This window comes from Psammomys obesus, unplaced genomic scaffold (genome assembly GCF_907164565.1).
Source record: "Psammomys obesus unplaced genomic scaffold, mPsaObe1.curated_primary_1811, whole genome shotgun sequence".
Classification (NCBI taxonomy): Eukaryota; Metazoa; Chordata; class Mammalia; order Rodentia; family Muridae; genus Psammomys; species Psammomys obesus.
Window position 1 is genome coordinate 61151771 of NW_026585644.1, and position 25728 is coordinate 61177498.

Consider the following 25728-nt stretch of genomic DNA (forward strand, 5'->3'; position numbering starts at 1 on the left):
AAAAAAAAAAAAAAAAAAAAAAAAAAAAAAAAAAAAAAAAAAAAAATTAGTAGCCCTTCTGTATACTAAAGACAAAAGGACTGAGAAAGAAACACAGGCGAAGGTGATTAATCCTCATTTAGAAAGACAAATGGGATGTGCATTGAACTTATGACAGGAGTCTATCACAAAAGGCATCTGAAAGACTCTACCTAGCAGTGTTTCAAAGCAGACACTAAGACTCATAACCAAACCCTCGGCAGAGTGCAGGGAATCATATGAAAGAAGGGAAGTTAGTATGATATGGAAAGGATAGGAGCTCCACAAGGACCAAATATATCTGGGCACAGGGTCTTTTCTGAGACTGACACTCAACCAAGGACCATCTATGGATATAACCTAGAACTTCTGCTCGGATGTGGCCTGTGGTAGCTCAGTAACCAAGTAGTTTTCCAAAGTAAGGGGAACACGGACTATTTCTAATAGGATCTCAAGGGCAGGCTGTTTGACCCCCACCCCAGGGGAGGAGCAGTCCGTTAGGCCACAGAGGAGGACTTTGCAGCCAGCCCTGAAGATACCTGATAAAACAGGGTCAGATGAAAGGGGAGGAGGTCCTCCCCTATCAGGGGACTTGGAAAGGGGCAGGGAGGAGACCAGGGAGGGAGTGTGGGGTTGGGGAGGGAATGAGGGAGCGGGATACAGCTGGGACACAGAGTTAACAAAATGTAACTAAAAAGAAAAATAAAATAAAAATAAAAAAATTAAAAAAAAAAAAAGAAAAGAAATTAGGGAAACATCTCCCTTGACAATAGCCACAAATAACATAAAGTACCTTGATGTAACTCTAACCAAGCATGTGAAAGACCTGTATGAAAAACAACTACAAGTCCCTGAAGAAAGAAATAGAAGAAGATATCAGAAAGATGGAAAGGTCTCCCTTACTCATGGATCAGTAGGATTAACATAGTGAAAATAGCCATCCTACAAAAGCAATCTACAGATTCAGTGCAATTCCCATCAAAATGCCAACACAATTCTTTACAGAACTTGAAAGAAAAATTTTCAGTTTCATATAGAAAAACAAAAACCCAGGATACCTAAAACAATCCTGTACAATAACAGATCTTCTGGAAGTATCTCCATCTCTGATCTCAAGCTGTACTATAGAGCAACAGTAATGAAAACTGCATGATACTGGCATAGAAACAGATGGTGGATCGATGGTATTAAATAGAAGACCCAGAAATAAACCCACACACCTATAGATACTTGATATTATTTTTATGAAGAAGCCAAAACAATTCAGTGAAAAAAAGGTAGCATCTTCGACAATTGGTGCTGGTCTAACTGGATGTCTACATGTAGAAAAATGCAAATAAATCCATATTTATCACCCTGCACAAAACTTAAGTCTAAGTGGATCAAAGGCCTCAACATAAAACCAGACACACTTAACCTGTTAGAAGAAAAAGTGGGGAAAATCCTTGAACTCATTGGCACAGGAGACAACTTCCTGAACAGAACACCAACAGCACAGGCTCTAAGATCAACAATCAACAAATGGGACCTCATGAAACTGAAAAGCTTCTGTAAAGCAAAGAACACTGTCATCAGAACAAAATGACAGCCTACAGATTGGGGAAAGGATCTTCACTAAACCTATATCTGACAGAGGCCTAATATCCAGAATTTATAAAGTACTTAAGAAGTTAAACACCAACAAACCAAGTAATCCAATTAAAAAGATTTCCTTGTTTTTAATTGCTGAGTAGTATTCCATTGTGTAGATGTACCACAATTTCTGTATCCATTCCTCAGTTGAGGGACATCTGAGTTGTTCCCAGATTCTGGCTATTACAAATAAAGCTGCTACAGACATGGTTGAACAGATGTCCTTGTTGTATGGTACAGCATCTTTCAGATACAAGCCTAAGAGTGGTATAGCTGGATCTTGAGGTGGCACTATTCCCAGTTTTCTGAGAAAGTGCCAGATTGGTTTTCAAAGTGGTTGTACAAGGTTATATTCCCACCAGCAATGGAGGATTGCCCTATCTCCTCTCAAGCATGTGTTGTCACTTGAGTTTTTGATCTTGGCCATTCTGATAGGTGTAAGGTGGAATCTCAGGGTCGTTTTGATTTGCATTTCCCTGATGACTAGAGATGCTTCTTGATTTTCTTTTTGTTTTGTTTTGTTCTTTTCACACAGGTAGGCCTCCAACTCCTTTTGTGCCTGTATAGTTGAGGATAATATTGAACTTCGATTATCCTTCCTCCACCACACAAATGCTGGCGTTACATATGCACACCACCATGCCTAACTAACCAAATCTCATGAAGCAGTAGTGTGCACTGGATACTGTGAATATTTTACTTTTAAGTTCCCCAAACATACACATCTGCTTCAATGTATTCATGCATCTTGATTTCTTTTCTTCTTCATCCAGCATTTCTTTCCTCACACATCGTGATCATGGGCCTTGAGAGATGACTCAGCGGGTAAAGTTCTTTCTGCCTGTAGTGGATAGTTTTTTTTTGTTTGTTTGTTTTGTTTTGTTTTGTTTTTTTTCAACTTGACACAAACTTACCTGAAAGGAGGGAACCTCAGTTGAGAAAATGCCCCCATAAGCTCAGTCTGCAGGACATTTTCTTAATTAGTGATTGATGGGGGAGAGCCCATCTCACTGTGAGTGGTAGTATCCCTGAACTGCGGGGACTGCATTGTATAGGGAAAGCCGTAGAGAGCAGGCCATGCCTGTACATCAGCTCCTGCCTCTGAGTTCCAGCCTTTTGTAAGTCCTTGCTCTGGCTTCTTTCAGTGATTGACTACAATGTGGAAATGTAAGCCAAATAAACCCATTCCTCCCCAACTTGCTTTTGGTCATAGTGTTTCATCATACCAGTAAGCCAGAGTTCAGATCCCCAGGACTCATAAAAAGTCAGCGTAGCAGCCCTCACTTATAATCCGAGAAGGTCAAAACTGGAAGATCCCTGAGTCTTGCTGGCTAGCCAGTCTAACCAATCAGTAGACTATATGTTTGTGAAAGATGCTGTCTCAAAAAATAATATGAAGAGTGATTAAGGAAAACACTGGATCCTGATAGCTGTCCTTCACATTTGTATGTGTGCATGAACTTCATTGTAGGTAGAAATAAAATACATTCTTGATGAATGATGAAATACTTATTAAGAAAGGGAAGTGTACTTAGAAAGGTTTGGGGGGTTTTGTTTGTTTGTTTGTTTTTAGATCTTATTGCCTCAAAATTGCTTTAAATGCTAAAGACAAATTGTAAAATAATACGCTCTTTCTTCAATCATGGGTCTCAGAGTCTAGAATAATCTAGAATATAAGGGGTTAAGGGGTCTAATGCTGTATGATAGAGGCATATGCTAAGAATAGAGGTGAAGCAAAGAGGTAGTTACCAGCTGTGAGCATGGCAAGTAGGGAAAGCTTCCAAAAGAGGAAACACATCTTAGAACAGTACTCTCTTAAGACAAATAGGCTTAATCCATATGTTGTCACCTTAAAACTAAAATTTTAAGTTTAATAACATATCCCATGTATTTTTGTGTATGTGGATATTTGTTACTCATTTTGATCATTGTGTATAAATCCATTCTAAATCTATAACAGTTCCCACTGATAGATATTTGAATTGTTTCTCCTTTTCCTGCTAGATACTGTTGAAGTACATATACAAACACATAATGTACGTGTAAGAGAGACACACATGTACATACACATACTCTTTTGCATTGCAGTAACAGTAAAACGAAGCATTTGAAATAATCTGAGTAACAGCTAAAAGCACTTAATTCATAGAACCTAGGAATGTGGGTTTTTTCACATGCCTGTGCAAAAACTGAGTCTGTCAATCTTAAGATACCATATTATTAAATACATTCATTGATAAATGCATTGATTAATATTAATTAACTTCATTGTTACATTTCCATAAATTTGCATTTCTTGAGTATTAGTAATGTTCATGTCTACTAGACAGTTTTATTTATTCTGTGAATTAGTTGCTGTTAGGATCTGTGCTTTAGTGCTTTGCAAGTGGTAAGTGCTTTGTGGAAAAGCATAAAGACCCCTAGGTTAGAAACAAAAAGCATTACAGATAACACACAAGCAATGAGGATCATATTTGCATTGGTTTCCCCTTGCCTTCTAACAAAGGCCATGCAAAAAGGCCTTTGGGGAATGCTCTACTGCAGTGAACATTAGGTATAGCTGAGGTATGTGGGGCTAGATGGTATACCTCTTTAAAGCACATATGTATTAGAACATGTGCTTCACAGTTGGTTTATAAGAGCTCTCTCCTGTCTGAACAAATAGTGCCTGATTTCTCATTGAGTCTTGCCTCTCCTAGCCTTTATATTTGATTTTTATCAATAAAGTTTTTTTTTCAATTCCTGAGTCTTGTTGCATACATAGAAATACTTTCCTGTTTCAAAATCAAAATTATCAGCTTTCTTTTATGCTTTCATTTTGTAGTCTTCAGTGTTTTGATCCTAAACTTTTGTATAAGGAATGCTGTCACAATCTCTTTTGGTTTTGCTCCTAACAGGGTAAATTTTCATCAAAACTTGACTCTTACTGTTTCTTTAATCTATTTGTATATTAACTCCACCTTATCCTTTGAATACGTAGTATTCTTCCCCCCCCCCCTTTTTTTTTTTTTTCATGTAGAAAACTGTGGAAGTTTTGACTACTAAATGAGGGGGTTTTTTTTGTTTGTCTCTTTGTTTTAATGAGTCTTCTAGAGTAAGCCAGGTTAATGTAACTGGAAAGGATGTCTTAAAGCATTGTATTTTATACCTTTTTCTCTTCCTATCAAGTCATAAGGTTATAACTTCTGTGAATGTTTAATTTGCACTTCAGTAAGTACATAGCATACTTTTGATACTATTTTTTAATTTTATTTGCTTAATTTATATGTATGGGTATTTAGCCTGTTGTGTGTCTATGTATCATGTACATGTGTCCTGCCCTCAAGGTCAGAAGAGGGTGTCGTGTCTTCTGGAGTTACAGACAGTTGTGAGTTGCCGTATCAGTGCTGGAGACTGAACCTATATACCTTACAAGAGCACTGGACTATTTTCTGCAGCCCCGTAGTTTCTAATATATAACTTTGAATTTTTTCCATTGTTTTCCTATAGGTCCCTTGTAGTTTGGAATATTGGGATGAACTCCAGAAGGTTTTTGTTGCATTTCAAGAATTCAGTCTGTCTGAAAGCAAAGTTTGTGAATTGCAGTTGCCAGATATCAATCTTGTGAGTGACCAGAAGAAACTAGTGTCCTCGGATCTGTGGAGAATTGTCCTAAACAGCAATCAGAATGCAACAGATGACCAAAGGTAACACAGAGGCAGATGAGAGGGGCAGTGTTACAGTGGTGAATGGTCAGCAGACGTTTTTTTCTTCTCCGGTGCCTCCTCGCATAGCTGTAGTGTGGGTATCTAATACTGGCATGTGCCTGAATTATAGACAAAAGGAAGCAAAACTCAATTCTCTTGTTTGGCAGTCTGTGTTTCACTGATAAGAGAGCCTATGAACCCTTAAGAACCTGTTCTCTATATGTAAAGTAAAAATAATGAAAAAATCAATCAAACAAACAAAAACCTGTTATCTTGAACTGAAAAACACAAAGGAAACAGCTTGGTAGGCTCTGGATGCAGTGATTAATATTATGAAGATAAACCTTGGCAGTAAATGCAGCTGTCTATATCTAAAGTCAAATTTCGAAAATATATTCATCTTTACTGATTTTTTTTTTTAACTTTAAGAGGTAAACCTGCAGATAGTAGGGAAACTTGGCCAACCAAGTTCAAAGAGCTGATGTGTGCAACTGAGAGGTCACATTGGTCATAATGAATTCCAGAAGCTGTAGGCTTCACGTATTCTGAATCATGTCTCCAGAGTTTCTTAGTTCACAGAATTCCACATTATATCCATTTCTAGCATTTGCCTGCTTGGCACATTTATAGATATAAAGTAGAGAGAAATAACTTCAGCAGACTATTCAGCATGTCTTTTAGTTTACCTGCCCTGCTGAGCCTTTCTGCTTATGCTTTCACAAAAGTTTTTAAAAAGGAAGACTGTAAGCCTCAATCAGGGGACCCTTTCCTGGGCAATAGCCTGTGTGTGCAGTGAGGCCCTGTGTTCTTTCCACTCAGTGCCTTATCTTTGGTACTCCTTGTGGCTTAGCATTAATGCTTGCTTCCTTTGTTCCCTTGTCCAGTGCCTCCCTTTTCTCCCTGGACAATATTCAAATACTAATGGGGAGGAAGCAGTGTAACTCCAGTGCTATTACAAATCAAGTGTTGTTTTGTTTTGTTTATATAACTCTGATTCTGTCCATATGTAATAACCATAACACAGTGTGTTGTGCTAATTTCTACTTTGTGTTGTAAATAGTGGCAAATTATTTTTCTTCTAAAAGTATTTATTTGTATTAATAATGTGTGCTCATTGAAGCTATTACACTGAATAACTCTGGTTAGTATTTTGGTCTGTAGCTTCACAGTCTCTTTCACTGACTACATTGTATGTTTCATAACTTTATATATTCTATTTCCAGATTATCTAGGCTCTTTAAAAATATTTACCTTCCAGTCTATTACCTAGCAACATATTATCAATGAAAGTATATGTGAGAAGTAGGGTTGATTTACAAGTAAAAGAGCACTAACACTCCAGGGAGTTAGCAGAAGTAGAGGAGGATTGCTTTCTCAGAGTAGAGATGACCTCATCAAAAACCAGTGGATTTCAGAGAATACACTGGAGACAGTTTGGGTGATTTTTTTTTTTTTTAGTTTTTTTTTTTAAATAAATTACAGTTTATTCACTTCGTATCCCCACTGTAGCCCCCTCCCTCATTCCCTCCTAATCCCACTCTCATCTCCTCTCATGCCCTTCCCCAAGTCCACTGATAGGGGATGTCCTCCTCCCATTCCCTCTGACCCTAGCCTATATCAGGTCTTATCAGGACTGGCTGCATTGTCTTCCTCTGTGGCCTGGCAAGGCTCCTCCCCCCACTCCTCACCAGGGGTTGGTGATCAAAGAGCCAGCCACTGAGTTCATGTCATAGACAGTCCCTGTTCCCATTACTAGGGAAAACACTTGGAGAATGAGCTACCATGTGCTCCATCTTCCATCTGTGCAGGGGTTCTAGGTTATCTCCATGCATGGTCCTTGGTTGGAGTATCAGTCTCAGAAAAGACCCCTGTGCCCAGATGTTTGGGATCTGTTGCTCTCCTTGTGGAGCTCCTGTCCTCTCCAAGTCTTTCTATTTCACCCTTCTTTCATAATTCCCTGCACTCTACAGTTTGGTTATGAACCTCAACATCCTTTTTAATACATTGCTGGGCAGAGTCTTTCAGAGGCCCTCTGTGGTAAACTCCTGTCCTGTTCCCTGTTTTCTCCCTCTTCCAATGTCCATCCCATTTGCCTTTCTGAGTAAGGATTGATCATCTTACCCAGGGTCCTCCTTCTTGCTTACCAAACTCATTCTCTGAAGCCACAGTCACCTTGGTACCTAAACCTCACAAAGACCCAACAAAAAAAAAGAGAGAACTTCAGACCTATCTTTCTTATAAACATTGGTACAAAAATGCTCAACAAAATACTTGCAAACCAAACCCAAGAACACATCAAAGATATCATCCACTATGACCAAGTAGCCTTCATCCCAGGTGTGCAGGGGTGGTTCAATTTACAGAAATCCATCAATGTGAGCCACCATATTAACAAACTGAAAGAAAAAAACCACATGATAATCTCCTTAGATGGCAAAAAGCATTTGACAAAATCCAAAAGCCATTCATGTTTAAAGTCTTGGAGAAATCAGGGATACAAGGCACATATCTAAACATACTAAAGACAGTATACAGCAAGCCTATAGCCAACATCAAACTAAATGGAGAGAAACTTAAATCATTCCCACTGAAATCAGGGACAAGACAAGGCTGCCCACTCTCTCCATATCTCTTCAACATAGTTCTGGAAGTCCTAGCTAGAGCAACAAGACAATTGAAGGAGATCAAGAGGATACAAATCAGAAAGGAAGAAGTCAAAGTATCACTATTTGCAGATGATATGATAGTATACCTGAGTGACCACAAAAATTCTACCAGCGAACTCCTACAGCTGATAAACACCTTCAGCAAAGTGACTGGATACAAAATTAACTAAATATATATATATATATATATATATATATATATATATATATATATATACATATATATATATTAGTTATATATAGTTATATATATATTTATTTATTTATCAGTAGCCCTCTTGTATACAAAAGTGCTGAGAAAGAAATTAGGGAAACAACACTCTTCACAATAGTCACAAAGGACATAAAGTTCCTTGGTGTGACCCTAACCAAACACATCAAAGATTTGTATGAAAAAAAAAAATTTAAGTCTCTGAAGAAAAAATTAGAAGAAGATTTCAGAAGATGGAAAGATCTCCCATGCTCATGGCTTAGCAGGATTAACATAGTAAAAATGGCCATCTTACCAAAAGTAACCTACAGATTCAATGCAATTCCCATCAAATTACCAACACAATTCTTTACAGACCTTGAAAGAAAAATTCTTAACTTCATATGGAATAACAAGAAATCCACAATTGCTAAAACAACCCTCTACAATAAAAGAATTTCTGGAGGTATCTCCATCCCTGATCTCAAGCTGTACTGTAGAGCAACAGTAATAAAAACAGCATGGTACTGGAATAGAAATAGACTGGTAGATCTATGGAACCGAATAGAAAACCCAGATATAAACCCACACACTTATGGATACCTGATCTTTGACAAAGATGCCAAAACCATACAATGGAAAAAAGATAGCCTCTTCAACAAATGGTGCTGGGCTAACTGGATATCTACATTTAGAAAAATGCAAATAGATTCATACTTATCACCCTGCACAAAACTAAAGCCCAAGTGGATCAAAGACCTCAACATAAAACCAGACACATTAAATTGGTTAGAAGAAAAAGTGGGGAAGAGCCTTGACCTCATTGGCACATTAGCCAACAGCACAGGCTCTAAGATCAACAATCAATAAATGGGACCTCATGAAACTGAAAAGCTTCTGTAAAGCAAAGGACACTGTCATCCAAACAAAACAACTGTGTACAGATTGGGAAAGAATCTTCACCAACCCTCTATCTGATAGAGAGCCAATATCCAGTATATATAAAGAACTCAAGAAGTTAAAAAGCAACAAATCAAGTAATCCAATTAAAAAAAATGGGGTACAGAACTAAACAAAGAATTCTTGTTAAAGGAATATCGAATGGCAGAGAAACACTTAAAGAAATGTTCAGTGTCCTTAGTCACCAGGGAAATGCAAATCAAAACGACCCTGAGATTTTACCTTACACCCATCAGAATGGCTAAGATGAATAACTCAAGTGACAACACATGCTGGAGAGGATGTGGAGAAAGGGGAACCCTCCTCCACTGCTGGTGGGAATGTAAACTTGTACAATGTAAGCTCTGGAAATCAATCTGGTGCTTTTTCAGACAGTAAGGAATAGCGATTCCTCAAGGTCCAGCTATGCCACTGCTAGACATATATCCAAAAGACGCTCAAGTATACAAGGATATTTGCTCAACCATCTTCCTAGCAGCTTTATTTGTAATAGCCAGAAGCTGGAAAAAAAATTCCTCAGTTGAGGAATAGATACAGAAATTGTGGTAAATCTATACAATGGAATATTACTCAGCAATAAAAAACAAGGAAATCATGAAATTTGCAGGTAAATGGTGGGAACTGGAAAAGATCATCCTGAGTGAGGTATCCCAGAAGCAGAAAGACACACAGGGTATATACTCACTCATAAGTAGATACTAAACATATAATATAGGATAAACATACTAAAATATGTACACCTAAGGAAGCTAATCAGGAAGGAGGACTCTGGGTAAGATGTTCAGTCCCCATTCAGAAAGGCAAAGAGGATGGACATTGGAGGAGGGAGAAAACAGGAAACAGGACAGGGGCCTACCACAAAGGGCCTCAGAAAGGCTCTACCCTGCAGAGTATCGAAGCAGATGTTGAGACTCACAGCCAAACTTTGGGCAGAGTGCAGGAAATCTTATGAAAGAAGTAGGAGATTGTAAGACCTGGAGAGGACAGGAGCTCCATGAGGACAGCGACAGATCCTAAAAGTCGGGGCACAGGGGTCTTTTCTGAAACTGATACTCCAGCCAAAAACAACTCATGGAAATGGCCTGGAACCCCTGCACAGAGGTAGCTTATGGCAGTTCAGTATCCAAGTGGCCTCCATAGTAATGGGGACAGGGGCTGTCTCTGACATGAACTGATTGGCCTGCTCTTACCAGGCCACAGAAGAAGACAATGTGGCCACTCCTGATGAGACCTGATAGACTAGGATCAGAGGGAAGGGGAGTAGGTCCTCTTTTTTTCAGTGGACTGAGAGAGGGACAAGGGTGGGGAAGAGGGAGGGTGGGATTGGGAGGGGAGCAGGGAGCAAGGTACGGGGGGGATACAAAGTGAATAAACTGTAATTAATTAAAAAAAGAAATAAAAAAAGAGGTTAGGCAAGTGAAGAGAGAATTATTGTAGTGATTGTCCACAGGACTTCATTCTTTCTACATGGTTATAATTTTATGTCACTTAATACAGTATTCAGTAGGTCTTCAATAAAGAGTATAAACCACTTCACAGAATCTAGAAAAGGGCAATATAGAGAAATGAAATGATGAAACATTCACAATGACACTAAAGTTTTAGGTTTTGAACAGCAGAGTCATGCTCACAATTGTGTTCTTCTTACACCACATGACACAAAACTGTCCATAAGTTTTGTAAAAGGAGTATTGGAAACACTGGTTTTGACCTCAGTCAACATGAGGCTGAAGAACAGTTTGGTCTAACTTAACATGAGTCAAAGGCTGAAAAATAGTTTGAGAGTTTTCTGCAAATAATCCAAATACAATATTCAACATAAAATGAATTAAAAAAAAAACTTATTGTGTGAGTAGCACAAGAGATTTGATGATTAAAATAATGAATGCAGGATTTTCAGTACTGCCTTGAGTGGCCTTTTAGGAAGGCGCTGTGCTTCTGTGGTGGGAACTGAAGGTTGCTGAGCTTCTCTCCTTTCCACAGCTCTGCAAGTGACTCTGGCTCTCACAGTACTTGTGAGCCACTTGTGACTCCAACAGCCCTGGCTGCTTGCACCAGAGTCGACTCCTGTTTTACCCCGTGGTTTGTCCCATCTGTTTGTGTGTCCTTCCAGTTTGCTCACCTGGAATTTCGTCTTTGTCATCACCTGGACCAACTAGGAACAGGTATACATCATTTCAGCATCAAGAGAACACCCACTTTAGTCGTCTTACCATGGTACTGAGTGGTCCACACACAGTGCCTTACTTTACATTGGCACTGGGCACTGGGCACTAGCAAAGTTACTCCAAAGTTGATCTGGTGCCAATGAGTGACATAACAGTGACATGTTTTCTAAGAGAATTTTCAAGCAATTTTGTTTGTTTGCTGCAGGTTCTACTGTTATACCAATTAGGATCTTTTTGAAAGATGTTTTAGTCTGTATCTTACATTAGTGAGAAATAGAACCCAAATGAACTTGATATACATCACTTCTGTTCAAGATGCCTATTCTATATAAGATGGGCATATTCTCATTAAATTAACAGAACTCATATTTTTACATATTTAGAAAGAATGTGAATAAATTTCCTTCATGTAGCAAAAGTAGGCTCCAGTAAACTCTTATTGTTACTTGAATAATTATTTCTCAAATATTGTGTTTAGTATGAACCCTTTCCTAATTAATACAGTTTGATTTAAGATTTAGGTTTTCAACCTACATGTAATGGGAAAAAGGAGGAGATTAAAAGCAAACAGGGCTGCTGTTAAGCATCTTGCTTGTTCAGCAAGAATAGAGTTTAACTGCTTTTTCTAGACTCATGTTTTTGTTGTTTTAGAGATTTGGTTGGTAGATATAGAGATTTAGATGGTTGTTTCCTTTTGTTACTGTGATAAAAATTTTTATCTGTAGAAATGAAAAGAACCTTTGAGGGATATACATTTAAGAGACCCGACTGAACAAAACAATGTATTTTCAAATGTCTGTTGGTACTTCAAGGATTTTAACATCTTCAGAACAATTGTTTAAATTTATTAATACCAAGTTCTAAATTCAAGTACAAAGTAAATCATTTAAATGTCACCTCATTTGTTTTCATTAAGGATTGGCACATCTTAATTTTTATTTTTCTTGTGTTTTTAAAAGCTTCACCACAGCACCTACAGCCATTCATTTCTGATAAAAATGTGCCGTCTGAACTGGAATACATGATTATTTCCTTCAGAGAACCAAACCTGTATTTTCGACAGTGGAGTGGTGGTTCTATCTCCCAGGAGATCCGGTTCTCATCACAGGTGGACTGTAAACTTCTGGAATTCAGAAATGTCACGATGCAAAGTGTGGTGAAACCCTTTGGCATCTTTGGACAGATCGCACTCTGTAGTGATGGAGTTCAGAAGCTGCTCGACTGCTCCATGATTGTGAACTCTGTGCTTGTGAACTTTGGGCAGCATGTAGTTCACTCCCTAAACACTGCAATACAAGCTTGGAAACAGGTATGCACGTTCCAGAACTGGTTACAGTTGGGCCACGTGTGATCTTTTACTATACCTTCTATGTTACCACTTATAAGTTAAACACAGACCTGAGTATGAGGGTACTTCTTCAGGTAAAGTGATACAAGGGTTCTCTTTAGAAAGCTCTGGAGAAAGCTGTGGGTTGACACATACATCAGAGGTCATTCCATCTACTTTACCACATTTGGGTGGAAAGTAACTATTCCCAGGAATTATTTTTTGAAGTGATATGGTTCTGTTTAGCTAAAGCTTCAACGTTGGTATGTACCAGAGTGTCTGAATGCCCATTGCAGAAATAAAGGACTTAAATTAAGTTTTCCAAAATCTCAAAAACATGAATGAACAGTGGGGTAGATGCTGGAAATAGAGCAGTCTTGTCTTTCCTTTTGCTGACAGCCGCCTTTTTAAAAGTACTGCAGAATGAATTCTTAAATTTTTTTCCCCCTACATAACTGGGTTTTTTATCTATTTATTTTTTTATTATTAGTTACATTTTATTAACTCTGTATCCCAGCTGTATCTTACTCCCTTATTCCCTCCCAATCCCACTCTCCCTCCCTCATCTCCTCCCTGCTCCTTTCCAAGTCCACTGATTGGGGAGGATCTCCTCCTTTTTCATCTGATCCTGTTTTATCAGGTACCTTCAGGACTTGCTGCAAAGTCCTCTTTGGTGTCATAGCAGACACTGTTTCTCCCTTGGAGGGTGGAGAGGTCAAAAAGCCTGCCAGAAATAGTTCCTGTCAGAAATAGTCCCTATTCCCCTTACTATGGGAAACCAATTGGTTACTGAGCTACCACGGGCTACTAGAGAGCTGTAATAACTTTAAAATTTTTTGCATCTTTTATAGGAAGATTATGCATATCAAAAAACAGACGTAATGTAAACCAATGCAAAATAGCATACTTAAAATGGGAAAGCTGCCTGTCTCTGGCAGCATGGGAACAGTCCCACAGAATGTTTGGATGATAATAATGCAACAGATCACTGCTTATTTTCATTGCTGCCCTCACATTTAGTCACCATTTATGTTGAGACATTTGTCACCATTTTGTGCATGTTCCAAATACTTGTGTGGAGCTGGCTTCCCAGTGTGAGTCCTTGTGTGCTGAGCTCTCTCAGTAGCAGGCTCTAGAGGTGGAGGAAGGGCATCTGCTCCTGTAAAGAAGCTTCCTGGGAAGAAGGAAGAGAACTTGGGGGAAAATTTTATGAGAATAACTTGAGGATCTTTATGGAAACAATTTTAGGAAATAAATAGTTCTAAATTTTTTCAGGTTCTCTAACCTAAAATGTTTATGAGAATTAAATTTTATAGAAATAAAAGTTAATGTTTACCTTATATGCATGAAGACCTATACAAGACTAAGAGATTAATTGCTTGACGTGGTATTGCAATAGCAAAAGGAAAGAAGATAACACATCTGGTTTATATTTGAAGTCTTTTTTAAGGGCATTCCATGGTTTTCATGTTGCAAAGGACATGCGTAAAATAAGAGCTAGTGTGATTGAAATCTTTGCAGCTGGTTCAAATAGCAATGTGAAAAAAAAACTTCCATAGCTCCAATTTCTAGGGTTTTTTTCATATTTTGAACAATGCATTTAATACAAAACAAACATAGAAAATAGAAAAGAATCTTTGATAGGGTATTTAAATATATCTCGTTTTTGTCTTAGCATCAGAGCTTTTAGTTGACTTATATGTAACAACTACTGCAAAATGGCCTTTAAAATATCAGTTTTCTCACAGAAAAAATATTCTGTGACATAGCTATACACATAAATAAAATATGGGACATAAATATTTAAATGTTTTAAACCACATCAGACTGCGCGACTGACTGACTGGCTAACACAGTGCCTTGAAGGAATATTCCATTAAGTAGAGCCATGTGTCAGACAGCTGATTGCTGACAGGTACATTCTATGAATAGTTCTGATTTATACAGGGATTTGGCAATGTTAACATGAGCCACAGGAGGATATACTTCTGTAATTGTTCCTATAATTTTCTTGTTTCCTCCCATGTCAAGGGTACTTGCCACCAAGTTTTAATGTGGTAGGCATTGAATCCTGTGTATTTAAAGTAAAAATGAAAGCACACTACTTTGAAATCAGAGAACATTTACCACTAGGCTGACAAAGGCTTATTATGCTTGTTTTTCCTGTACTGAATGTAGTTTATTGTCTTTAGTAGGAAGTTTATTCTGAAACTTGGATTTTTATTGTATTTTCAATAATGCTGATACATAGTATAGTTATTAACAATGAAAAATGAATTTAATGAGGAAAACAAGAGGTTTGAGTTCTCCATCTATTTTTTAAAATCATATTATTATCAGGCATAAAACAGTTTGGCCCTTCACCTTCGGGTCATAAGTTCAAACTTAACAGTTTCTTATTTCCATGGTTAAAGAGCAATCTCTGTCTCTGTCTCTCTCTGTCTGTCTGTGTATCTGTATCTGTCTGTCTGTCTGCGAAATGATTGTGGTTTTTTTAAAGTACATTACAAACTCAAAACACCACTTTCTTTTTGCTTTCTGTGTCAATTTTCCTGATTTAAACACAATAACATTTAAATGGAGGTTGCACTCACATTTCTCTTATAGCAAATATTATCTCTGCCATGTAGATGCCTGTTCAACATGACATGAACTAAAAATATGAATAAGCCATCCTCGCAAGCATTCTAGGACACAGTGTAGATGATTTTACATAAATGAATATAAGGTTTTTATATAATATAACAGAATCTGAAACATTCCAAGAAAATTTGAAGCTTATTATAGTTATAATAAATTCCAAAGATGAAGGAGCAGTTGAGAAATAGTTCCCTAAGGACCTCAAGCATTCCTTATAAAAGTATAAACAACCTCCTTGTATTCTTTAATTTACATTTTTTTTTCTAAACCCCTCATCATTTATTAGACCCTCATCAGTTTTTAGAGATGAAAAAAGGATTATGATTTTTTTTCAACCTCCAGCTGGTAACTTAACCTCTGTGTTGAGACTGATCCCAATTCATTATGAAAACTGAATTTTAACATCAGGATGTGTAACTGAGTGGGGATTGGAGTCATACCCTTTCCTTCATGTTTTTACTTTTGCATGGAAAGGAGAGAGAAATGTTTATAAGGAGAATAGTTTATTTTGATTATATAATACTAAGTGGAAAAATCTCATCAAAACTAATTACACACTGTGACTCTAGCTGCTTAGAGGTTTTAGATAAATACATTAAATAGGATTGGATAGAGCAGGCTCATAGTAACAGCCAGAACATTTAAAAGAAAAGAAAAAAAAGACTGCTTAAAAAATAGTTTTCCAGCTGTGGCTGGCAATTATATCTGAGCAAAAAATTAGACATTTGAAGTCACTTTAAAATGTTTTTAGTTTTTATAAAGTCAACATATTTTACCAATATAATTATTAAAGTTAGGGAAGGGTGTGGTTCACTGTTCAGGTGCTTGCCTGTGTGCATCTGGCACTGGGTTCAAATTCCCAGCATAGTTAGAAAACAAGCATATATTTGTTTTTGTTGTTTGTTTCCTAAGTTTTAGTACTCAAACATCAAAAATTATTTTGAGTATTTGAGGTAAAGTTGTAAAAGATGCAGGTCATGTTCCTTCTCCTAGGCAGCAAGCATAGCATCTGGTAATGGAGCAAATGAATAGGTATCTTGAAACTGAATTATAGTGTCATGTCAGCATCAAATGGGGAAACTAGTCAGGCCTTGGAGGGAGGGGAAGGGGCAAATCTCAGAGGAACCTGAGGCTGAATACAAGCAGGTCAGTCCAACAAGTGGTAGAGGTAAAGAAGTCTCAGAAGAGGTAACTGACTGGGGCAGAAAACGGCTTGACACTTGACTGAACATTGAAGTCAAAGTAGTGGGAGAGTACCTGGGGAAGGGCAGGCAGAAGTGGAGCATGCCATAATAATTGAAGACTTGAAATGCAGCCCAGATAAAGTTTCCTTCTGAAACCCCAAAAAGTCATGTTTGAAGTTCATGACTAGCTGTTAAAAGCCATGACAAAGAGCACTAATGGTCATAAGTGTTTGGTCTCAGCCAGATTATCTCTGCTAATTAGTGTGCCTGTCAAGCAAGGTTCTGAGCCATAAGAACGGAGAGGTTAAACAAGGATGGATAGATTATTGAAGAAGCATAGGAAGAAAAAATGATATTGGTAAAGCAAGTCAAAGACTTGTATGAAAAAATTTTCAAGTCTCTGAAGAAAGAATTAGAAGAAGATTTCAGAAGATGGAAAGATTCCCATGCTCATGGCTTGGCAGGATTAACATAGTAAAAATGGCCATCTTACTAAAAGCAATCTACAGATTCAATGCAATTCCCATCAAATTATCAACACAATTCTTTACAGGCCTTGAAAGAAAAATTTTCAACTTCATATAGAATAACAAGAAATCCACAATTGCTAAAACAATCCTCTACAGTAAAAGATCTTCTGGAGGTATCTCCATCCCTGATCTTAAGCTATACTATAGAGCAACAGTTATAAAAACTGCATGCACTGGCATAGAAAAAGAATGGTCTATCAATAGAACTGAACAGAAGACCCAGAAATAAACCCACAAACTTATGGACACCTAATCTTTGACAAAGACGCCAAAACCATACAATGGAGAAAAGATAGCATCTTCAACAAATGGTGCTGGGCTAACTGGATGTCTACATGTAAAAAAAATGTGAATAGATCCATACTTACCACCCTGCACAAAATTAAAGTCCATGTGGATCAAAGACCTCAACATAAAACCAGACACATTAAATTGGTTAGAAGAAAAAGTGGGGAAGACCCTAGAACTCATTGGCACAGGAGACAACTTCCTGAACAGAACACCAACAGCACAGGCTCTAAGATCAACAATCAATAAATGGGACCTCATGAAACTGAAAAGCTTCTCTAAAGCAAAGGACACCGTCGTCAAAACAAAACAACTGCCTACAGATTGGGAAAGAATCTTCACCAACCCTTTATCTGACAGAGGGCTAATATCCAGTATATATAAAGAACTAAAGAAGCTGAAAAGCAGCAAACCAAGTAATCCAATTAAAAAATGGGGAACAGAACTAAACAGAGAATTCTTGTTAGAGGAATATAGAATAGCAGAGAAACACTTAAAGAAATGCTCAACCTCATTAGCCATTAGGGAAATGCAAATCAAAACGACCCTGAGATTTCACCTTACAACCATCAGAATGGCCAAGATGAAAAATTCGAGTGACAACACATGCTGGAGAGGCTGTGGAGAAAGGGGAACCCTCCTCCACTGCTGGTGGAAATGTAAACTTGTACAACCACTCTGGAAATCAATCTGGTGTTTTCTCAGACAACTAGGAATAGCGCTTCCTCAAGATCCAGCCATACCACTCCTAGGCATATATCCAAAAGAGGCTCAAGTACACAAAAGGACATTTGCTCAACATGTTTGTAGCAGCTTGATTTGTAATAGCCAGAACATGGAAACAACCCAGATTCCCCTCAACTGAAGAATGGATGCAGAAATTGTGGTACATCTACACAATGGAATATTACTCAGCAATGAAAAATAAGGAAATCATGAAATTTGCAGGTAAATGGTGGGACCTGGAAAGGATCATCCTGAGTGAGCTGTCCCAGAAGCAGAAAGACACACACGGTATATACTCACTCATACAGACATGTAATATAGGATAAACCTACTAAAATTTGTACATCTAAAGAAACTAATCAAGAGAGAGGACCCTGACTAAAATGCTCAATCCCCATCCTGAAAGGCAAAGAGGATGGACATCAGAAGAAGAAAACAGGAAACAAGCTAGAAACCCACCACAGAGGGCCTCTGAAAGGCTCTGCCCTGCAGACTATCAAAGCAGATGCTGAGACTTATGGCCAACTGTTGGGCAGATTGCATGGAATCTTATGTAAGAAGTGGGAAATAATAAGATCTGGAGAGGACAGGAACTCCACAAGGAGAGCAACAGAACTAAAAATTTGAACACAGGGGTCTTCCCAGAGACTCATACTCCAACCAAGTACCAGGCATGGAGATAACCTAGAACCCTTGCACAGATGTAGCCCATGGCAGCCCAGTGTCCAAGTGGGTTCCATAGTAATGGGAATAGATACTGTCTCTGACATAAACTGATTGGCCTGCTCTTTGATCACTTCCCCTTAGGGGGGAGCAGCCTTACCAGGCCACAGAAGATGACAATGCAGCCACTCCTGATGAAATCTGATAGACTAAGATCAGAAGGAAGGAGAGGACCTCCCCTACCAGTGGACTTGGGGAGGGGCATGCGTGAAGAAGGGGGAGGGAGGGTGGGATCGGGAGGGGAGGAGGGAGGGCCTTATGGGGGGATACAAAGTGAATAAAGTGTGATTAATAAAAAGGAAAAAAGAAAAAAGTAAAAGTTTGTTGTATTTGACTACCCCATCCTTAAACTCACTTTAAAAGAAAAAAAGGAAATCCAGACTTTTTTTTTTCCTTATATCAAATACAGCAAATATTTCCAAAAAAAAAAAAAAATGATGATGGTAGTGGCAATGGTGGTGGTGGTGGTGGTGGTGGTAGTGGTGGTGGTAGTGGTAGTGATCCTCAAAGATGTCTAGTACAATGAGTCCCATGAGGGTCTTCTCACCACCTGTAACTATAGAACACCCACCTGGGGAGTATTCTGCATGGTGTGGGTTGGATTCTGTTTCCCCTGGTTTTTTGTTGATACCATTCTAGTTTTGGTTTCTGTCCTGGCTGGGTACCACTTAGATTCATCTGTAGACTCCTTAGGCTTCATGCTTACTAATCCCCTGCATCATCCTGCTTCTGAATTACATCATCATTTACTCTCCCTCCCCTCAATAAAGGGGAAAACTATAGAGTGTGGCATTCTTTAAATCCTTATCCAGAAAGTATTGCCATTACCTGTAAATCGACTAGCTACTTGGGAAGTCCTTACATACTCAAGTTGATTCTGTGCTTTTAGTTTTTTGAAAGCATATTAACTGGTTTTTAGGCCATGGTCTAGGTGATAAAAACAATACAGCCAGTGTTTTGATGTCACAGCAACTAATAGGGACCCTTTAGACTGAGAAACAGGTATTCATAGAAATCTGTTGCTAATTAGATGAGCCTTAGCTGCTTAATGGAGAATAGCTCCTGAGCTATTTGCTGAATGAAACAGATCCTGGAAACTTTTTCAACTAACATTATTCCTCTTAAAAATTTCAACTTGGCCTTTAAATGGGTTCTGAAGCTGATCTGTTTTGTATGTTCAGCCTCTTAACAATGGAGGGAAAGTTATGGTTTTATTTATATCTCTCCCTGAGCAGATTTACACACACACACACACACACACACACACACACACACACACACAGAGTCTCCCTCTCTCCCTTCCTTCCTCCCTTTCTCCCTCTTAAGGACCCCAGGATTGTAGCAACCTAAATGATCCTTGCTTTCTGTAGGGTACAAACTGTGGCTTTGGTAATTGGCCTTGATTGTGGAGTTTAGAGGGCTGGGAATATGGTAATTCTAGCCTCTGTTACTCTGTTCAGAAATGTGCACAGCCCAGCACAGCACTCTTTATAGCATGTTAATTCATTTTAAGAAATGTTAAATGTTTGTGGGATCTCGTTGTTCTTTTCCTCTTCTGTGTGTATGATTTATTTTGTAGGAGTATAAATCAAAACACATTCCTGGAACATATGATGTCTTTAAGATATTTTTGTTGTGCTTATCCTGAAAATATAGAATATTCTGTATACCAGAGCTAATGACAACAGATCCTTCAACATTTATGTGTATAACAATGGCCACTGGGCAGACAGCTGCCAAACATCTTGCAATTAATCTGATACACACATTGGCTTTCATATTCTTTTTCTTCCAGAACAAATGCCCTGAGGTAGAGGAGTTGGTCTTCAGCCACTTTGTGATCTGTAATGACACACAGGAGACACTGCGGTTTGGCCAGGTGGACACTGATGAAAATATTCTGCTGGCGAGTCTCCATAGTCACCAGTACAGCTGGCGTTCTCACAGATCCCCACAGGTATTTGAGAATCAGTCTTACAAACAGTCATTGTTGAGGTTGGGTATCTGTTTATTTTGCATTTGTGTGTCTGAGTGCTGTTATTTCCCTATGTAGTGGCATTTGGTGGAAACTCAGGAATGCTCAGAGGGTGTACTTCCTAGTGAGCATGGGTGCTGCTCGGGGAAGAGACAGGCCTCTAGAACTAAGCGGTCTGGGTCCTGTGCTGGGAATTTGCTGCACCTTCTGTGCTTTGGTTTTCTCATCTACAGAATAGGGATGAAATAGTCCCTGCTCTGTGTAAGGTGCTAGACTGGTCCTTAGAATGCAGTCAGCATTATGTGCTGAGCATATGAACCATTCATTGATTCCAGTTTCCTCTGTGTACATGTTTTGTACCAGGTATATGCTTGTTAGTAGCAATGCAAAGACAGAAAGTCACAGTCTGTGACTTCAGGGACAGCTCAAGATCATGCAGTGACCATAATGACAAATTTTGCCCTGGGGAACACTAAGAAAAGACATAGCAAAGGATGTCTGTTTTCCAAGCGGTATAATTCCATTTCCCTGTCACTTTAGATGAGGATAATTAGAGAGATGTACCCCGCAGAGATAGTCTACGGATGAATTAAATACAAAGATGTGGTCTTAAATAAGAAAAAGAAATCCTAGGAAGTATTCCCAGGAACAATATATTTCTAAAACTCTGGGTAATAAACTATTATCTGCTTGTGATTAAAAGTAGGTCATTCAATTAGAGAGCAAGTTTTTCCATGTGGTCCCTAGGCCAGCTTCAGAGTCTGTTCCACCCTCAGGCTCCACCTCCTTTCTTTTCCCCTCTGTACCCCAAGAGCTAGTTTCTTGTCTTTTAGTTATTTTTAGTTTTTTCACATTAAATCAGCCCATTGTTGTCATAAAATTTGAAAACGTAGATACAATTAAATATTCTATATTTAAATTTAAAATCAAATTAATCTGGCAGGACATTAAGACTCTAAGCTTTTGTAACACAAATTCTGTGTTTAAAGATTTGTTTTTATTGCGTGTATCGGAGTGAGTAGGTATGTGTACTTGAGTTCAGGTGCCCACAGATGTTAGAAGCATAGGATTCCCTGGAGATGGAATTAGGTACAGTTGTGAGTTGCCTGACATAGATGCTGGGAATCAAACTCTGCAAGAGCAATGCATGCGCTTCACCACTGAACCTTCTCTCCAGTGCCTTTTAATATGAATTCTTCCAAAAGCTTCTCACACAGTATGATATTGCACTCATAATTTTACCCTACATCACACATATTTTCCAATTTTCCTCTTGTAAGTTTTTCATGTTAGAGTTTTCATTTGCCCCGTGTGACATGAAGTACACTGTATTTGTTTCATACTTTTCTTTTTGTTATTTTTTTCTAATTAGTTACAAAAGTAGAAGCATACAGATACACACAAAAAGACCCATGTACATGCAATTCTGGCCATTGGAACATTACCTGTGGGTTCCATGGTCATTGAATCCTCAGCAGGGTACTACCAATGGAAGTATACCTCAAAGTAGCTACAGTGTGTGACTATATACTCTTGCAGCCACATGCAGCCGACTGTGGGGCTCAGCTGACAGAAGCAAAACAGATGAGACTTAGCCCTCCTCAGAGTCACACTACCACCATTGCCACCCAGGACCCTCAGGATTCTTGCACACTGGAGCTCAACTGGGATGATTTTTAACAGATGGCTCAGGACTGTGAGGACATGCAGCTCCTGGTAGAGAGGGGATCAATGAGGGACAGCAGTGGATGGCCACTGTCACCATTGCACCTGTTGTATTTATGCTTTAAAAATCATTACTAGTTTTTTCACAACATGTCTAAACTCCAAAGTTGCTATACATTATTTGAAGATAAGAGAACTTCTATTTTATTAGTCTATATATGTAATTTTATATCCACAGTCCTCTCTTCTCGTATATTTTGGCAGCATGATTCATCTGTTAAGCTAGCCAATCTGTGAGGTTTTAAAAGAAGGTCAGAGAAATCTGGTACAGTCGACCATGTAAGCCCAAAGCCAAAGTAATAGAGGATCCTTGCTCTAAGTATAAACCCTTGCTAAGTCTTAACTGTGTCACCAAACTTGACTTCAATAGCTTTTAACTTAGGTACATTAAGTTCATAGAAAATTTGTCTTTAACCATGTGTTGTGGTGCTCCTGTAATCCCAGCACTGAGGAGGTTGAGGCAGGACGATCAAAGAATTCAGACCATCCCTCACTACATACTGAGTTCAAGGCCAACCCAAGCTTCGTGAAACCCTATCTCAACCTCATCCTTACCCAGAAAAGAAAACTTAGCGTTTAAATCAGACTCCTTTAAAAGAAAATTATAGTACTTGGTTGGAGTATGTGTCTCTGGGAAGACCCCTGTGTTCAAATTTTTGGTTCTGTTGCTCTCCTTGTGGAGTTCCTGTCCTCTCCAGATCTTACTATTTCCCACTTCTTACATAAGATTCCATGCAATCTGCCCAACAGTTGGCCATAAATAAGTCTCAGCGTCTGCTTTGATAGTCAGCAGGGCAGAGCCTTTCAGAAGCCCTCTGTGGCAGGTTCCTAGCTTGTTTCCTGTTTTCTTCTGATGTCCATCCTCTTTGCCTTTCAGGATGGGGATTGAGCATTTTAGTCAGGGTCCTCTCTCTTGATTAGTTTCTTTAGATGTACAGATTTTAATAGGTTTATCCTATGTCATATGTCTATATGAGTGAGTATATACTGTGTGTGTCTTTCTGCTTTTGGGACAGCTCACTCAGGATGATCCTTTCCAGGTCCCACCATTTACCTGCAAATTTCATGATTTCCTTATTTTTCATTGCTGAGTAATATTCCATTGTGTAGAGACTCATACTCCAACCAAGTACCATGCATGGAGATAACCTAGAACTCCTGCACAGATGTAGCCCATGGCAGTTTAGTGTCCAAGTGGGTTACATAGTAATGGGAAGAAGAACTGCCTCTGACATAATCTGATTGGCCTGCTCTTTGATCACCTCCCTCTGAGGGGGGAGCAGCCTTACCAGGCCACAGAGGAAGACAATGCAGCCACTCCTGATGAGATCTGATAGACTAAGATCAGAAGGAAGGAGAGGAGGACCTCCCCTATCAGTGGACTTGGGGAGGGGCATGTGTAAAGAAGGGGGAGGGAGGGTGGGATTGGGAGGGGAGGAGGGAGGGCCTTATGGGGGGATACAAAGTGAATAAAGTGTAAAAAAAAAAAAAAAAAAGAAAACTATATCTTTTTTATGTTTCTATGTATGCTGAAATGTATTTTAAGACCCTCTGAAGCTAGAGGCCTTAATAGGCCCAGAGGGTACTCATGGAATTCCTGACATCCGCACAGTGCATTCTGCTGTGCTCTGCTGAGGGTACTTCTGAGGGCCAGAAATCCAACCACTTAAGCTGCACCTGGAGCTTGTCACAGATCCACAAGTGAGCACAATGTTCCTCTCCCCAGACTCCAGGTCAGATCCTGCACTGCCCAGCAGGCTTGGCTTTAGGAACATTTGTGTCTGCATATTTATGCAGCCTCGGGTATTAGTCAATTCATAGTCTCTGGGAGGGTTTCCAAAGTTCATAGAACTTAATGCCACTAAACAATGCAGCTTATATTGCAGAGAACAAGAAAGTGGCATTGACACCTGGAAAAGTTTCAAAAGGTCAGGGTATCTTAGAACCACACAGAAGGTTGCTAACAACATTGAATCCCAGTTGAACAAGAAGAAACATGGACACAACTAATTCCAGAAATCCGAAGCTGAAAATTGAGAAGTCATAAACTCTCTGTATAGTATCTAACACATGCTATGAGGCAGAATCACTTAAAATTTTGGACATTCCACAACAGGTTCTTGCCTAAACAAATAAAGGAAGAGAGGAACTGTTTCCTAGGGAATAACTGAACATGTTCAGCTGCACAGAATCATAGATGCCACCACAAAGGATTTGTAAATATCTTGAGTTCACCTCTCCAGATAGATTGCAGGCCACAATAACCATCAAGGAGTTAGTCTTCAAAGAAGGATTTCATGTTATACAGAGTTGAATCTCGATCCAGGAATGTAAGTAGGTAGCATTGTCCCAGGATATGACAAGGGTGTACAGCTTCGAGATAAGGGAAGCCCAGTTTGAGTTAACCAATCTGGGGAGAGCACCACCTCCATAACCTGGAGGACTCACACATAAGCTGTCAAAAATCACTTTCTGGTTCATCTGTCCTTGAGAAAGGGAGACCCCTACTCTGTGTGTAAGAGGTTGTGCTTCCATTACCTTCAAAAGGCACAATTCATGAATTATGAATACACTATAGAGGTATAGAATTAAAACTATTTTTTAATTGCAACTATTAGTAAATTAGTTTTGTTTTATTATAAAGATTTATTTACAAGTAAGTGTATTACATGAATGTGTGTATGTGCACCACTGTGAGGGCCTAGTGCCCGCAGAAGTCAAAAGAGGGTGTAGGATATACTGTAACTAGTGTTAAGGACTGTTGCAAGCCACTGTGTGGGTGCTGGGAAACAAACCCAGGTTTTCTGCAAGAGCATCCAATGTTCATAACCCTGGAGCCATTGTTTCATCCCCACACTCACTTAATTTTAGTAACAAAACCAAGCAAGGTAAAAGAGGAGGGGCTCTAGAGAGTGTATATAAAATAACAAAATATTTCTCTACAATGAATATAAAAGTAGTTTATAATTTTGTGGAAGTGGCACATCTTTTAAATCGTAAAATGTAGCTTGATAATTAATTTTGATGACTAGCAGAGCATCTTACAAATATTCAATAAATAGACAGTGCCAAAAAGATAAACCTTTCATTAAAGATGGAGGTTGGCTAATATTGTGTAAAGGATCAGATAGTTAATATATTAGGCTTCCCATAGTCTTTAAACTGTGTTGCAGCTTATCATCATGCAAGAGCAATGTAGAGTTCATAAATGAATGAGAAGGGCTGTCTTCCAGTGAATATTTATAAAGTTTTAATTTCATTCTGTTTCCACTCATGGAAAAATACTTTTT

At 38.7% G+C, this 25728-nt stretch overlaps 1 protein-coding gene across 1 annotated transcript in view; it reads left to right on the top strand.

Moving 5' to 3' along the window:
- The window catches only part of Vps13b (vacuolar protein sorting 13 homolog B), a 563330-nt gene that overhangs the window by 466822 nt on the left and 70780 nt on the right, over window positions 1–25728 (top strand). Inside the window, exons 35-38 of the mRNA XM_055622389.1 lie at window positions 5140–5336; window positions 11136–11317; window positions 12280–12629; window positions 20534–20695. Coding sequence (XP_055478364.1) covers window positions 5140–5336; window positions 11136–11317; window positions 12280–12629; window positions 20534–20695 — 891 coding nt within the window. The remainder of the gene's footprint in view (window positions 1–5139; window positions 5337–11135; window positions 11318–12279; window positions 12630–20533; window positions 20696–25728) is intronic.